Genomic DNA, 16250 nt, shown 5'->3' on the forward strand with positions numbered 1-16250 from the left:
CCCAAGCGCTGGCGCAGCTAAGCCTTTCCTGGGTCTCTCCCAAAGCCACAAACCCCCAAGCGCGGCTCCAAAAAAGGGAACACGCTGCCGAAAGCGGCACTCCAAAACACCACCCCCGCTCTCGGCTCCCGCCGCAGCCGCTGAGGGAGGCTTTGCGAGACAGCGCCATTTATAGCCGCGGCCGAAGAGAGTGACAGGCGGCCCAGCCAATGAGTGGTGCCAGCCGGGGCGGCGCCCATTGGCTGCCCGCGATGTCGGCGGGTGGGCGGGGCGGGGCTCCGCGCGCTCCATGGCGCTCGGGGCGGGGGGCGGTCGCCGGGGCTGGGCGCGCCGCTGACGCGGGGGGCGGGCGGGGAAGGGGAGCGAGAGCCCCGGCGGAGCCCGCACAGCCCCCGCGGAGCCCGCACAGCCCCCGCGGGTCCGCCGTGCCGGAGCGCCGCGCACAGGTGAGCACGGCAGCGGCGGTCGGCGCGTCCCGCTGCCCCTGCGCACCCCGCGCCCCTGCGGACCGCCGGCTCGGCTCCGGGGAGGGTCCGGGGATGGACGGCTCTCCTCACCCTCTGGAGCGGCAGCACGGCGGAGGCGCTTCCCCTCCCCGCGGGTCTCTGCGGTGTCGCCGGAGGGAGGCTGGGGGCCGTCCTGCTCCGCCATCTGCCCGCCCGCTCTCCTCTGCGCTCCGTGCACCTGCGTGGCGGTGCGGGGCGCGCCGGCCGCTCCTCCGCAGGACTTGCTGCCGCCCTCTCCCTTGGCCCGCTGCTCGAGGGTGCCCGCGGAGCTCCGGGGCAGAGCGGCGCTGCGCCCTCTCCCTCTCCTGCTGGGGTGCCTGGGGATACCCCGCTTCCCACCCTTTTTACTCCTCGCCGCGCGCTGCGACCGCAGGGGCGTTCGGCAGAGTTTGCAGTTTCCTGTGTCTGTTCCTTCCCCCGCAGCCTCGCCGCGATGCCCCGGGCGCCGCGCAGCTCCCCGGACCGGCGCTCTCTCTCCCCGCCTCCCTCCCTCCCTCCGTCCCCGTCAGCTCTCGCCCTCTGCCGCCCGGCAGAGCTGGCGGCTCCCGGTGCCCGTCACCCCCCCGATGTTTCGCTTTCCCGACGAGATAGCTGCGACCGGGGCGGAGGGGCAGCGGGGAAGGTCCTGACTAACTCGGACGGGTTCCACGGAGGCAGCCGGTCCCTCTTCCCCGCCTTTGAGGGCTGCGGGATGCCAGGGCGGCGGTGGCGGCGGCGGGCTGCGGGGGAGCGTGTCAGTGGAAACACGGCGGAAAAACCCCTGTTTAGCAGGTCCCCGCCGCCTTCGCCTTTTAGCTGCCGTTTCCTCTCGGGCTGCTTTTCCGTGCCTTCAAGAGCAGCCTTCTCAGTGCAGCAGCGCTACAGCGGTAGGAGATTTCGCACCCTCCCGGCAGGATGGGGTCTGGCTCATCCTCTCGGAAGTCTGGCACGCTTCGTGCTGTGATCCCGCACCATCCAGCCCTTCAGCAGCTATGTGAAGAGCCTTTGCAGGCTCACTGGAGTGTATCAGTTTTTATGGTTTGCAGTTGGGAATATGCTTTGTATGTATTTTGAGCGTGTCTGGATACAAGCAGAAACTTCTTGGTTTATTTAAGACGTGATTCGGTAGGGTTCTGCTCAGCATCCGAGAGGTGCTGGCACCTTCAGCACCCTTGGCCTTCAGCATCCAGCTGGGTCATTCCTTTTAGTCTGCAGTGGGAAAGGTTTAGGTCATAACGGCACTGGCAAATTTCATAGTCTTCATCTGTCTAGTTATACCCTATCATACTGTCATCTCAAACTGGATTACCCCTCAGCCAAATTTGTTTAGATTCTGCTGTAAATTATTGAACAAACCTAAAGTGACCACCTGGGACTTAAATAATTTATGGGCAACTACACATGTGTTTCTGCTGGTTTAGCTATATACATTTTTAAAAGCTGGAACATGTCTGGTTTATGCATTGCCTTGATGTATGCAGTTTGATATAGTGAAATGCTTAAATAATCATCTAAGTACGGCTGAGCTGTAGCTGAGCTGCTGGTGCCTGTGCTAAGAGGAGTGGTTACAACACCCAAAGAGAAGGATGAAAGCAGAACCAGCCAACTCAAACTCATGATAGTTATTGATTTGACACAATGTTGTGCATACTGACTGCTAGTTGAATCAGGTTGCTACTATTCCTTTTACTTCTTTGTTTTCTGAATTTTTTCTGACTCTATTTTTGAGGATTCAGATAGCACAATGAGAGGCCCTGATCGCAGCATCTTGGTTTCGTTGCAGCAAACGCAAAAATTATGTCTGTGCTTTCTGGAAAGGCAGAAGGTTCCTTGCATTATCAGATAATTTTTTTACTTGCCTGGTTGCCCTCTCTTGTTTGCACATTGGACCAGCTGCCAGTTGCCTTCCCTGGGATAATCCCTCTAGCTTGCAGCCTGGTCCTTTGTGCACACCTGAGCTGCTCCAGGGAGATCGCTCTGAAATAGTGGGGAAGCTAAGTTACAGTTTCAGGATACTGAAACAGGGTAACAACATCCTTGCTTCTGAGATGCTTCTCCTGAGTTGAACTGTTAGTCTTAGTATCCTAGTCGCTTATCTGGAAGTTTGGAAATCACATGAACTTCCTAAATTCACATAGACAGTCCTTATAAAACTTTAGGACTTGGGATCTTTGCCTCTCCTTGCTATTAAAGTTTATCTAGACAATTATCATTGCTGATACTTCTGGCTTTAATTGTGTCCATCTCCCATTCTGGTACTGATGATATTTCCTGGCATTCTGTGCTCTCTGTGTTAGCTTTTTATAGGTGTCTCAGTTGTCTTTATCATTGTGTTGAGCTTGGGTTTCTCATATCGTAAGGTGTTTTGCAGTTCATTCTATTCCTGTTCATTATTTTGCTTCTCGTGAATTTTATCATCCACTGTATCTGCTTCTCATGTACTTGCATTTGTTCCCTTCCTCATAAGTACTGTGGGCTTTCTGAGTTAATGTTTAAAGCCAGAAACCTATCTGTGCATGAAGTTCCTCAAATAGAGCACGTTACTGGCATTATAGGTGAGGTAACTGTGGTCCAAAGGTAAACACTTCCAGTAACTGAGATGATATGGCTGAGGTTTGAACACAAGAGCATGTAGTTCTGCAACTTTATTGATCGTTTCCGTTCTTTTGTTAACCATGCTTGTTTGTTATGCCTTGCTTTGTGGGCCCTTTGGTAGAGGTAATATGTGCTGTGATACAAGCTTGGGAAGAATAGTTCAAATTGGACTGGAATCTCTTGGTACCATAATAATAAAGAGTGTTTTTTCCTCTGTTGTTCTAAATGCAGCAAGGCAAGAAGGTGACAGAGACTGCTTCCAAAGAAAATGCAGAGCAAGTTATTTATTGCTGAGTAACATACTTGCATCAGATATAGTTTATAGTGGGGGAAAAAACTTGGCAATGACTTTAAAGAATGTTGACTGCTAATGTTTGACTACTGTAGAGATGATTTAATACTTTGCAAACCTTTCCCCTCTCTTTTAAAGTCAGTTTATTTATTGCCCTATACTCTCTTTGTCCTGCTTAGGACAGTGTGATTAACACAACTGGCTGGGTTTGGCCAGTTGATGATTTTCTAATACCAGGGTATGGAACTTTCCTGAGGGATAAAACTGAACTGTAGGTAACTTGCCTGTGTGGTATAGAGGAGCAAACCATGGCTTTTTGAGGGGTTCTGAGTTGATGCCAGTTGGTATGGATTGAGCAGTCTCTGCAGGTGGGGCTGTAGTCTGTGCTTTAGCTGCAGCTGAGATAGGGAAAAAATTGTTGTGGGTGGATCAAATCCTCTTGCACTGAGCAAAGATGAGGTCTCTGGTCTCTCAACTCACTGGAGACAGTTCTGCTCCTGCAGTTACATGAGACCTACTGATTTCAGAGGGGTTTTGTTGAATTGAGGTCTTAGGACTGGGGCCTCCTAAAAGTTACGGCATCCTGGAAGCAGCTGTTGTATCAGTTTGACACCTGCCAGGTGACACATGACTTTCCCTTCAGTTGAGAATCAAATTGTAATGTTGGTGATGTGTGTGTTTGTCCTTCAGTGACCAAATTCCTGTGAAATACAGCTCCCCCAGATGCAAATAGTCTTAGAAAAGGCACGCATTAATCTAACAAGTTCTGTTCTCTGAGCCAAGACTGAGGCAGTGAGAGGGTGGCACACCTAAGACACAGAAGATGTAGTGTATTTCAGGTGGACTCTTGTAAGTATTTTTGGCATAATCTGTTAAAATTTTGTTTCCTTTAAACAGGACTAGAAGAATAAAGAGAAGCTGGATTGATGAGAGCTATGAGAAAGCATCCAGCAGTTTGGAATGGATTGATTTATGATAAATCTGATATGTGAGAGCTACATTTCGTGTTGTTGCTGTCCAGCTGTGCTGGAGTACTGGAGCTGACTTCATTGCAGCAAGCCCAAGTGATCGGTCCTCACCACTAGCAGAACATAAGCAAGTGTGATGCTGAAATGAGATGAGGCTCCGAAATGGAACTGTGGCCACCGTGTTAGTTTTCATCACTACTTTCCTCAGTTTGTCCTGGTATACTGCATGGCAAAATGGGAAAGGTAAGGAAAAAGCTCCAAAACCTAATCACCTTCATGTGGCTGCATTTCTGTGTGCTGCTGCTGCTGCTGTATGGTGGCAATCTGTAAATTGCTTGTTCACTAGCTCTCCTATAGAAAGTACTGCCTTGGTGAGAAATAAACACTTGCTAATAAGTTCAGGAAAATTAACTTTGAGTGGTCCTCATTTAAAAAGGGGGAAAAAAAGAGAAAGATACCTTAGCAAAAGCAAGTGCTGCTCTTGGAGGAATGGGTTGGTCCAGGCTGAGGAGTTGTGGTTCGATTTTATTATTTTTTTGTTTCTTGGTTTATGGTTGTTGGATAAACATATGTTTGTTTTTGGTTGGTGGTTTATTTTTTTTTGTGTGTGTAACATATGGTCAATGGACCCAACTAGAGAATGTTATTTTTGGTTCTGCTTTCTGTCTTCCCTGGTGATTTACTGATGGCAGTGGCAAACTGCCAATCAACACTGTTGGAAGACTTTTCTTGCTGTCTTTGAAAAAAAAAATTAAAGTACTTTTTGTTAAAGTACCATGTGAGAAGTGAAATACAATTATGAAATCCACTAGGTAATAGGAAATGCATCTGTTAAAATAACAAGCAATTTTATAAAATACTTAAGTAACTGTCTTGTATAGTAGACTTTTATCTGTTCATATATCTTTGATCTTACTGCACTCCCTGTGAACCCTGAAAAATCCAGTTTTTCTGAGGGTTGGGATTGTTTTTGAAAGTAAGGTGATTTGGTTTTGTCCTTCAGTAAAGCAAATAAACTTGTTCAGCAATGTTTTCTAGAAGAAGAAAGGATTGGTTTTTTTATATTATAAACATCTGATCTCTTGAAAAATAGGAGACTGTGTCCTTCAAAGATCAAGTAATTTTAAAACTAATAATCATCTTCAGTGATTTCAGTTTGTTCTGATTGTTCTGCAGAAAATATTATTTTCAGTTGTGCCTCAAGTCCAATTAGAGGAAGCTGAGGTTTTCCAGGAATACTGTCTGTTGTAGCATGGCCAACTATTAAAGTAAAAAAGAAGTAGGTGAGTTCTGTGGCATGCTGGTTTTTTTTTCTGTTGGACACTTGTGGAAGAAGCAGATGCTTTGTGATCTCTGCTGTAGCAGTTGGTTGGTAGGCTACCCTTCTGAATGCAAGCAGCAGGAAAAATGTCAGGTTCTCAAGGTTATGGTAATATATAGAGATTTTTAATTAGACAATAAAAGCTTAGATGTGGCTAAGACAAGAAAAGGGTGTCTGAATAGCACTGGAAGGTAGTACTTTCTTCATTTTGACTAATAGCCTATTCAGTAGTTACATTTTTACTAATTTCTTGCTTAAGAACCTTGTAAGAGTTTCGTTCTCGCTTCAGCAAAGATGTTTCTACGAAGTTCTTCCATATGTTTTTTTCTTTCTTACCTAATATATGACTTGCAAGTCTTGTTCTCTTTTGTCAAAGCATGACACAAAGAAAAGTCTCTGCTAAATCAACAAAAACCTGCTATATGGAGAATATACAATATATGGCATTTTGCAACAATTTAAGCTTTTGTTAGTTAGACTTTTTTTTTTTTATACTTTGGTTTTCCATCTGAGTGCTTAAAATCAATACTTTCTTAATGCTGGTATAAAAGTTCTGCATTTATCTTCTTCAAGATCTTGCTGTTGAGCATTATGATAGTTTGTGAAATAAAAATCAGTGTAACAGGACATCAGTAATTTGTTAATTAATCATAAGTCACAGTCATGAAAATAAAGTCTAAATAATATTGTTCAAGAGATGCTCATACATAGAACATTGTTTTTTAATTTTTTCACAGGTTATTCAAAATCAAAACAGATTTGAGTTAATTCAGTACCACATTTTCAATCAATGCACAATGGAAAGGTTTCAGAAACTGACAATAAATATTTGCTAAAGTTATTTTTTTCCAGTCCAATGTGATTTTATAGCCTCGTGGGATGGTATTTTAATTCATTTGTAACACTTTCATTACAAATTTTTGAGTGGCTAAGTTAGAAACAAACATAGCTTGCTGTTCCCATTCACTGAAAGGCTGTGGGGTGTCACATTCTTTGATGATCATATTTTGTTTTTCATTACATTTAGATTCCTGTAGGTATTTGTCAATCTTTGGACTGCAAGTTAAATCTACAGTTAGAAAGAAAATGCTGTTTTGCACTTTCCTAAAGACAAAGCTACCCCCCTCAAATTGCTCAACGATAACTAAAACAAATTCTGCTTTTTAAAGCAGAAGCATAATGCTTTTTTTTAACTACCCTAATCAGTTTTCAAGTGATTAATTTTAATTTAGAAACTAAGATCTTGGATGCTTGTCACTTAAAATGCAGCATCATTTGTAGAATACCAATTAGTCTGGGATGATCTGATATTTTGTAGATCATACCTTCCTCTAGTAAATGTATGTAGACTTAGTCTATACAGGATAGAATTTAGATACTTCTAAGTGATAAAGACTTTTAAAGAACTAAAGTTTGTCTCAGCAGAACAATGCTTTACAAACTTTAAGATATGCTGAGAAGTTGTCAGGAGCTGAAGGAAATATTCATTGTTGGAAAGAGCATGGCTGTATCTTAACCTGAGGTTTGATTATGTGAATAACATTTCACAAGTCATATATTGCTATTTGCATGAAATGGCCAATTATATGATTTTGCTTTTAAAATAACTGTGTTTGAAGAAGGTTGACTGAAATATCTTTGGTCATTGGAGAGAGAGTCTTCAAAATGAGTCCAAGGTCTTTGTTGCTTTCTGGACTTCATTCAATGTGCAGAAGCACTGGTGTTGTAAGGAAGAAGTACAAGTCCTGAATGCACCTGGGAAAGACCTCTCCTGGGAGATTTTGCAAATCAGTTGAAAGACTACTTTCTAGGGTTTAAAATGTGCTATGGTTAGCATGAATGAAGTACATGTTGGAAATGGAATCTTAAAAAATGCTCATTACTGTGGTGTGCAGAAGAAACACTAAATGATCTGCAGTCACTTCACATTCAGTGAAGTGTTAGTTCAGTTAGGATGTCCTTGAATTCCTCCTAAAACCAAGCTCTTATGCAAGGAATAACTTTATGATTAATAGATTTCTTCTGACTGAATTGTGTTTTCTGGTACTACTGACCTGCTCAGGGTCACTGGTCTTCAGCACCTCATTTGTGAGCTCTAGAAATGTGGTGGGTTTTTTACCCTGAAGGCACTGCTCTTAAAATCTAACCAGTACAGAGCAGTATTGCATACCTATTAGACCAATCACAAAATTTACATCAAAGCAGTTGTGTGCTATGTAAAATGTGTAACTTTAATGCTTTGTTCTTTAATGTGACTATTGGTCTGAGTACATAATGTTCCAGGAAGAGCCCTATGCTCCATCATGCTAAACAACCTCCCCTACTTGGATCAACAAACTTCCTGATGGCTGTGAAAATTGGGAAGGAAGGTAAATAACTTCACTGAATTAGTGCAGGCATGGTAGGACAGAATTCAAGTATTTTTTCATTTAAAGTATGTAACTTTTATTCTCGATCAAAGACAGTTGTTGGCAGTGTCTTGCATCACTTCTAGGAGATGTTTGGCTGCTTGAAGTGTTGAGAACAGGTACTGCAGTATCTATTGTGAAAATCTGATGCAATTTAGTCCTTCAGAATTGGTTAAACTATGTGGTTGTCACAGCACCCTGAAACCATTAGTGTATTTAATCATTCTTCTTTAATGATGAAGAATTGATTGAAGAACTTCTGGTTTTCAATTCATGCAGGGGTGTTGTCATAACTGAAGGATTTCCTCACTACATGGGGATGGCTTATTTTGGTACACCAATACAAATTCCCAAGTGAAGACCTCCAGGAAAAGTTTTGAGATATTTATCTAGCTTCCTGGTTCACTGAACAGTCACTCATGCTCAAGTAATGAAGGTTGAATGTGTTTTCTGTTAAGCATGAAGTTTTCTCTCATTTGGAGAGAAAACGGCCTAGACTTTATAATAAAAATGTCATCTTCTCTCTTCTCTGTCTGTTTTTGCAAAATTAGAATTGCAGTGCTGGTTCTCAGCCACAATAGTCGTAAGTGTTCAAAAACATCTAAACTTAGCAAGGATAACAAAACCTAGCTGTGACAAAAACAAAAAACCTCAGCCAGGGGTGGCTAATTTTGGAGTAAGAAGGAGCAATATTTATCCCCAGAGGAAGAAGAGTCCTACAGCAAGAACCACAGAGGAAACAAGGCAAGGAGGACAGAATCCATCTATCCATCTATCTTCCCCCTTGGCAGTAGTTATGAAATATTCTCATTAAGAAAAGGTGAAAATTCTGAGAGATAAATGTATTTTGCAGCTATAACTGACCTTAGTTTCTACATGGATCCTAGGAGAAGCTGTTGTGCAGGTAAATGCTGCTACAATCCTCTGGCTGTGTGTTCTGATCTTCAGTGTTAGACACTCATTTCCCACTGATGTGTGAGTTAAGACCAACCAACCAAAGAAGTTAAATGGATTACAAACTAGGAGGAGTGAAGGCAGGGGAAGGGATGGGCTGGGATGCTAAAGTGGAAGGTGCTATAAAAATTTATGCCAGTTTGGAGAAGAGGGGGCTCTTTAATTTCTGTTAAATAGAAGGAAAATGTTGGTTTCCTTTGGAAATTCTGTTGCATATCCTCCAGGAGCTGAAATTGAAGGAAATAAGAATTTCCTTTTTCTTTTTAACACTAGAACATGAATGTTGTTCTGTTCTTTATCTAAAATAAATTTCAAGCTTGTTTTCAACAAGAAATTGGCCTATAGTTTACTGATACTAAAAATAGTTGTATTTCATTGAAGCTAATCAGGAATGTAGGTTTGGTTACTGGTAGTGAACACCCTGTTCTGGGTGAATAGTACAGAAGAGCTGTATAGCTGTTCAGGTGGGACAGTGTTTAGGTCTGCAGCATCTTTGTGTCTGTCTTATGACTGCTGCAGGAGAACTCCTCTGGCAGCAGTGATTTTTGGAGAACTGCAGTGAAAAGGATTGCTACCAAAGGGGTTCTGCAGCACTGCCTTGCTCCTGGCATTTTTTGGAAACTGCTAGCTGGGTTAGCTCGTCTGTTCATGGGATTATAAAACTTGGTTACTACCAGAGTATTTAATGGGATCTGGTTTAGCCAACATCTTGAGGTACTGCTCTTGATTACAGCCTAGTGTTAGAGGTGGGGAAAGCTCATACTTCTGCTCAGTGTAGCTTCTTGTAATTCTTCTTCAGCCTGAGTCTTCTGTGCTTCCATGAGATACCCCCTCTTGCATCCAGCCAAATAAAGAATGCCTGTTTCTTAATGCTACATTAGTGTTAAGGAGTTTTGTTTTTACCAATTTTTGGTAACAAGTCATCCAAAATCCTGGTTGCTGCTCACATCTAGAGACTATTGAGACTATCATGGTTGTAATTTAGCCAAGCTAGAAAAGACAGTTGCATCTGACAATTGCTCATAACTTACTGTAATATTTTTAAGTGAGTAAAAGGGGCTTTGCAATGATCTGTCCTTTTTGATGGCATTTGATATTTTCCTTAATGAATCTAGATGATTAGAGGCAGAGAATTCTTACTGGATTTCAAACAACACCACAATAGAGGAGCAACAAAGGTAGACAAAGAGATTGAAACTTAAAATTTATTAACTTAAATTGATTAAGAGATTGAAATTTAAATTTTATTAACTTGGAGACTGAGTCAGGAAGGGGGGTAAATGGTGGGTTGAAGATGGGTGAGTGCCCCAGTCAAAACATGGGGTGCTGTAAAGAAAAAGAAAATCAAATGTGTACGTGAAGAATTGGGAAGAAGTTTTATGTTGGCATTATAGGTAGGAATGACAGTCATGCTACATATGACTCATGACATTATTGCAGAAAACAATAGGAATTGAGGAAAAAAGAGGTTTAAGGAAATACGTATGAAGTCTACTGCTCTGTAAGATACAGGAAATCTTTTTGCTCTGCTTTGTACTGTGTCTGCTTTGGGATGGTGCACTGGAAAGAAAATAGATTCATTAGGTGGGGTTCAAAGAAGCAACAAGTGATCAAAGATCCAGAAAGTCTGCTCTGTAAGGGAAGGGTCAGTGTCTTGACATTCCTTACCTTAAAGGAGAGGGGTGAGGTGAGAGACAGGAAGATAATTTTCAAATATTTTAAAAGTTCTTGCCAAGAATTTCTTGTCAAAAAAGAAAGAAAGAAAAAAAAGACATCATCTATTGTTTGTGGCCATAGTGAATAACAGGATCTAAGGGACTGAAATTGAATGGGAGAGGAAGGTTTGATAGTGGACAGTTTTTGTAGTGGCAAGAATAGTTACATATTAGAGTAGATTATTGGGGAGGAGTTGTTGGTGAAGAATTTTTATGTTGGCAGTTTCAAGAATAGTTAAATCAGTAATGACAAATAAATGATACCATAACTGGTACCAATTAAGATTTGGGCTAGCACAAAAAGAGTGAATTATACTGATTTTTCAAGTCAGTATGACACTTCCAAAATAAATCTTAGCTAGGGAAGACCTACAGCTGGCAGGAATGCTCCACCTTTGAAGTAGCAATTGTGGTGAAATTAATTTTGAGCAGGGGATTGGACTAGATGACCCCCAGAAGTCCCTTCTAACCTAAATTATATTAGTTATTCTTGGCATTCACCAGGTTTATCTTTCCTTATGCCAAGAGCAACATGACAGTGTGTTTCATTACTAAATAATATTGATGTTTGCATGAGATATGTGAGAGTTGCCATTTCTTATAATATAATTTGATCCCTTAAAATACATTAAATATTTGCTTGTATTTATCAGATTCCTTTATTTGTTTATTTTTAGTCTCTTACTGTTATTAACAATAAACAACCACTTCTATAGCTAGGAGCCATGAACATACTGTGTTAGAAAAGCATCAAAAAATGACTTGTTTTCAAGTGTGATTTTCCCTTTCCCCCCTCCCCCCTGCTCTCACAGTTTGGAGTAGTATCTTACTCAGTAACCTTTTTCCTGCTGTGTAGTTATGACTTTATTTGCTGCTGGGATGACAAAAAAGCTTTTTTCTTTATTGATACAATCTTTAGGACTAGAATCCTGAAAGCTGATTTTTTTAAAGATGATACACTGGTAAGTCTATAATTTAGTTTTGTTTATAATGCACTATATTTTGTTTTCCTGAGCATGGCAGAAAGTGAATAGAAAGCAGTTTCCTTGCTCACAGTGAAAGGCTTTATTCCAGCTAGTCTCTGCCTAAAAAGCAATTGCTCTGCAGCATTTTAGAGCTGTGCTTCCAGCTGTTTTTCTGGTTGTCTCCTCAGCTTTCATGCAGATTTCTGCCTATTCCTGTGGATGCTTCCCACAGATGTGCCACCCATCCATCTAACTGTAAGCAACAGAACCCCTCCTTTTCACTTGTGACAATATGTAATTTTACTATATAATGCTCAAAAATAACTTAAAAGTTTTCAGTGCCTATCAAGCATAAATTTTGCTATAGTCGCCTGCAGATCCATTGTGGTCTTACATATCAATGCCATGGATGTGTAAATTTCCTCAGACAGTTCAGAGGTGGGCTGAACTCAATCTTTTTTACCATTACAAATTACTAGTGAAGTACTTGTGCCAATAAACAGCCCTCATACTTGGTTGCATAGCCCCTGGAGAGAAACTGTAGAGCTACTGTTAGAGAGAGATTTGAATAAAACAAATGTGATGGGATTACATTTGACTTAGAAGGTTGTTGTTAATTTGCAGCAATGTGTGAGCATGATGAAGCTTTGATCCTGAGTTGCTTGCAAGGAGGACAAGTTAGAAAGAATGTGTTCTCAGAAACAGTTTGTTCAACACAGTTGTCAAGGCACAAAGAAACAAGGAGTGTCAGAACCTCAGCCCGCTAGCGTGTGTGGAAACAATAACCAGACTTCCGCAATAACTTGAGTTTTGTGCCCAGGCTATTAAGAATTTCTAAAAGTTTCAGCTCTTAAAATAGTGCTGGTAATTTTGAGGTAGTAGTACTCACTCCTCTGAGCAGTTATTTTTGCTAGATGAATTTTCTTCTAATGTGTTACTATGTTAGACATTTGGCTGTAGATCAATCATTAATATCTTCTTAGTTTAGGAAGCTGGGTTTTCTTGCTGTAGTTCCTGCCTTGTATGTATATGTTTCTGAGAGGAGGGAAAGGAATGATTGAAAGTAAGAGCATCTTGTACAGAGACTCACTGAGTTACTGACACTTCTGTAGTAGAAACAGATCATGTTAAAGTGTTTGGAAGCTTTCAGGTTATCAGAAGTAGCTGCTTTTTCTGTGTTCTACTGTGTTCCACTTTGCTGCACACTTTGTTTCCTTGCCACATTGGACTCTAAGTTAACTATGCTGAGAATATTCAGCATCTTAACCCTCAAAAATCTTGAGTCCTGAATGTTCAAGAATATGTGAGCATATTAATGTGATAATTTTTGGACAAGGTTTTTGAGACACATAAACATGGGTCGTCCCGGACAAGACTTGAATTTCTTCATGGAAATTTTGCCTGGGCAAAAATCCCTTCAGATGCAGAGCCTGCAGCCTGGATGGGTGGGTGCTGCTGCACAGGCATCCTGTTGCTGATGAGGTTCCTGCATGACCAGAAACTCCAATTGTGTACACACAGACTGAGTGTGCACAGTAAGTGACACCTTTGGGAAGCTTTCTGTAAGTGCATATTTGTGATAAGTAGTTGCTGAGCAGCAATTGCACAGTAGTGCTCAAGTCCATGTGCTTGGGATGTCTGAGAGGGGTCAGCCACTCACTTACTGCACAGTTGGTTGGTGTATGTGCTGTGAGTCACAATCTGGAGGATGTGTGGAGGTGCATGTGTTGTAGAGTTTGTGTGGAAGCATCAGGGTTAAACATTTTTGCTTTGCCCAAAGGTTGTTTGCACTCTCTGTTGATGAGAGGGGCTCTGGAAGAAATGGGGGAGACCTTTCTGGAATTCACATGTGTACACACGTGCTGGTAGAGCAACTGCTTTCTCATAGATAGACTCCCTCGGGTCAGGGCTCATTTTCCCTTGTTCTCCTCCTCCACATTGCTTTACTGAGTTGTATAGAATGCTATTTTATGTTACACAAAGACCCTGAAAAAGGGACTAATGCTTTACTCTGTACTTGTAGTATGTTGCTTTAGACCTAACTGTATTTAACTCAGTTTGAGGAAAGTGTTTAACTTGGAACAAGCTGTAACTGAATTGAAGACTTCTCTTGTTGTGTTTTGGGATCCGGCAATTAATTGAATTGGGTTTTGTGGTATTTTAGCTACATGTAGATTAAAGTGATCAAAGGTTTGAATTGGGTGAAACTGAGAGTTTATTCTTATGCAGGACAACAATTGATGTTAGGACATTCACAGAATGTTTAGTTAAGGGCTTTAAGTTGTTTTAGGTGCAATCATAAGATAACCTAATATCTTGGGTAATGAATGTAGAATGGCTTTTTTTCAAAAATTACATTTAAAACATGCTGCTGTATCCTCTTTTTCCCTCTGTCACTCCTTCATAATACATAATACTGTTTTAGTCTGGCTTGGTTCAAATTTACTGCAGAATAAAAATTAACATTGTATTCCACTGAGTTTGGAGGAATGCTCCATGCTGCCACTGCTCACGTTCTGCTGACTGTGTGGGTGCAGAGCTGCTGCAGCACTGCTGCTGTTGGGGGTTAGAGGCTGGTGCTGGTCAGGGGTGGAAGGTCTGTTATGTATGGGAAGGCACACATGGGGAACAGCACTAGGGCTGGTGTGTGCTTGGCCTGAATGCTGGTTTCGAGGGCTGGGGCAGAGGAACAATGGGTCTTGCTGTGGAACAGAGTCTTGGGAAAGAGCAGGGGCTGCTCTGACAGAACCTCCTGTAAGTGAGGAGGGGTGGAAACTGCTGGAAATCAAATCTGTAAAGCTTGTGTGAATGCTCTGTTTGAGTTTGGGGGTACCCTCCCTGCCTCAAAGTCTTGTGCACTCTCTAGGCACACAAACTTACCAGAGTGCCAGGTGAGAGAAATGGCTTATTTAAAACTCAAGCAGGCATTTACATGTAAATTGCATGCCTTAGGTTTGGATTTTTCATGATACTGCTGGTTCAGTCCTTCAAACTGTAAGACAAATGCTTGAGGTAGTGTTCACAGTCTTTTCTTATTTTTGTACTTAGTAATTTTTTTAATTAGTGGAGAATAGCTCTCCAAGCCTGGCAAAAACCTAGGCTTCAGCTTTTTGTTTTTATCTATACCTGGTGTTGTGGTACATCCTAACTTCTTGTCCATGCTGTTGTTATTGTTAAATCTGCCATAGAAGAAAAAGGCATTAAAGGCTACTTGGCTTTGTTTTTTATTGAGACATTATAGATGCATTTTTCAAAGGAAATTGGATGTAGGAGTTTGTTGTTAGGTTAGGTTTTTATACCAAAGGGGAGTGTTGCCATTTGTGTTGTTTAGGTGGAACTGCAGAGTGTGTGGCTGATGCAGTTGACTCTGCCCTTCATTCTCAAAAAAAAAGCTTTATAGCAAATTGATTCATATACCACAATAATGGTATGAAAGGAACAGGACACTTAATACTTTCTATGGCTTTATTAATTTGCATCTTTCAAATTTAAAAACTGAATTTTCCATCCAATTTTGGCAATGCAAAATTTTTTAGGTACTAATCTTTAACAAAACACAAAGTCCTTCCTGTAAGGAAAATAAGAACTTTTCTTTTCAGGTAATCTTTATGAAGATGATGCTTCTTGGATCTCTTCTTCTGTGGGAGTAATTACTATGCTGTGCTAGTTCTTCTAGAAACTCCTTGTTTCCTTGTTGCAGAAAGGATCAATATAAAAATTATAATTCTATTCAGAAATGTTAACCCATTTGCAATACAAATGGTGCCATATTTCTCAGTGTTATAGCATCATAATGTTCAGTAATACTGTTGAAGAGTACTATAGCGGAAAAATAATTTAAAATACGTAATCAGCACAGTGATTTGGAAAATTTTAACCAAAATACAAAATTTCTTCACTGAGTATTTTGGGCACTCTGCTTGTCACCAAAAAGATTTAAAATTTCACCTTCTTGTACTTTGTGGCACACACATTCTAATGGCCTTAGTCAAGGCTAACTAGAAGCTCAGCAGTAGAAGCCTTCTCTAATCTTGTGCAAGCATCTTTGTTACTGTTTCATCATTTTCCTGTTTATGGGGCAACTGAGATCAGCTCAGTTGATCAGAGCATGGTGCAAATAACACCCTATCCAGCCTGGCCTTAAACATTTAATGAGATGGGGCATCCACAACTGCTCTAGGCAGCTTGTTCCAGTGCTTCACACCCTCATAGTAAAGCAGTTCTACCTTGCATCTAATATAAACCTACCTTTTTTTTTTTTTTCAGTTTGAGGCCATTTCCCCTTTCCTGTCACTCCATGCCATTGTAAGTGGTCCCTCCCCAGCTCTCTTGTTGGCTCCCTTTATGTAGGAAGTGTTGTAAGGTTTCCCTTCCAGGCTGAACAACCCCCAACTTCTCGGCCTTGTGTTCATAGGAGAGGTGCTCCTCTGACCATCTTTGTGACCCTTCTCTGGACTGTCTCCAATACATCTGTGTCTTTCCTGGGCTGGGGACCCCAGAGCTGGATGCAGCACTGCTGCTGGGGTCACATGAGAGCAGAGAAGAGG

The 16250-nt window shown here is 41.6% G+C and overlaps 1 protein-coding gene across 1 annotated transcript in view; it reads left to right on the plus strand.

Moving 5' to 3' along the window:
- Positions 1-309: 309 nt before the first annotated feature.
- MGAT4A (alpha-1,3-mannosyl-glycoprotein 4-beta-N-acetylglucosaminyltransferase A) overlaps positions 310-16250 on the plus strand; it is a 77215-nt gene continuing 61274 nt past the window's right edge. The window contains exons 1-2 of the mRNA XM_054652216.2: positions 310-446; positions 4270-4583. Of these exons, the coding sequence (XP_054508191.1) occupies positions 4490-4583 (94 nt within the window). The 5' untranslated portion in view covers positions 310-446; positions 4270-4489. The remainder of the gene's footprint in view (positions 447-4269; positions 4584-16250) is intronic.

Source organism: Agelaius phoeniceus, chromosome 2 (assembly GCF_051311805.1).
Source record: "Agelaius phoeniceus isolate bAgePho1 chromosome 2, bAgePho1.hap1, whole genome shotgun sequence".
NCBI lineage: Eukaryota > Metazoa > Chordata > Aves > Passeriformes > Icteridae > Agelaius > Agelaius phoeniceus.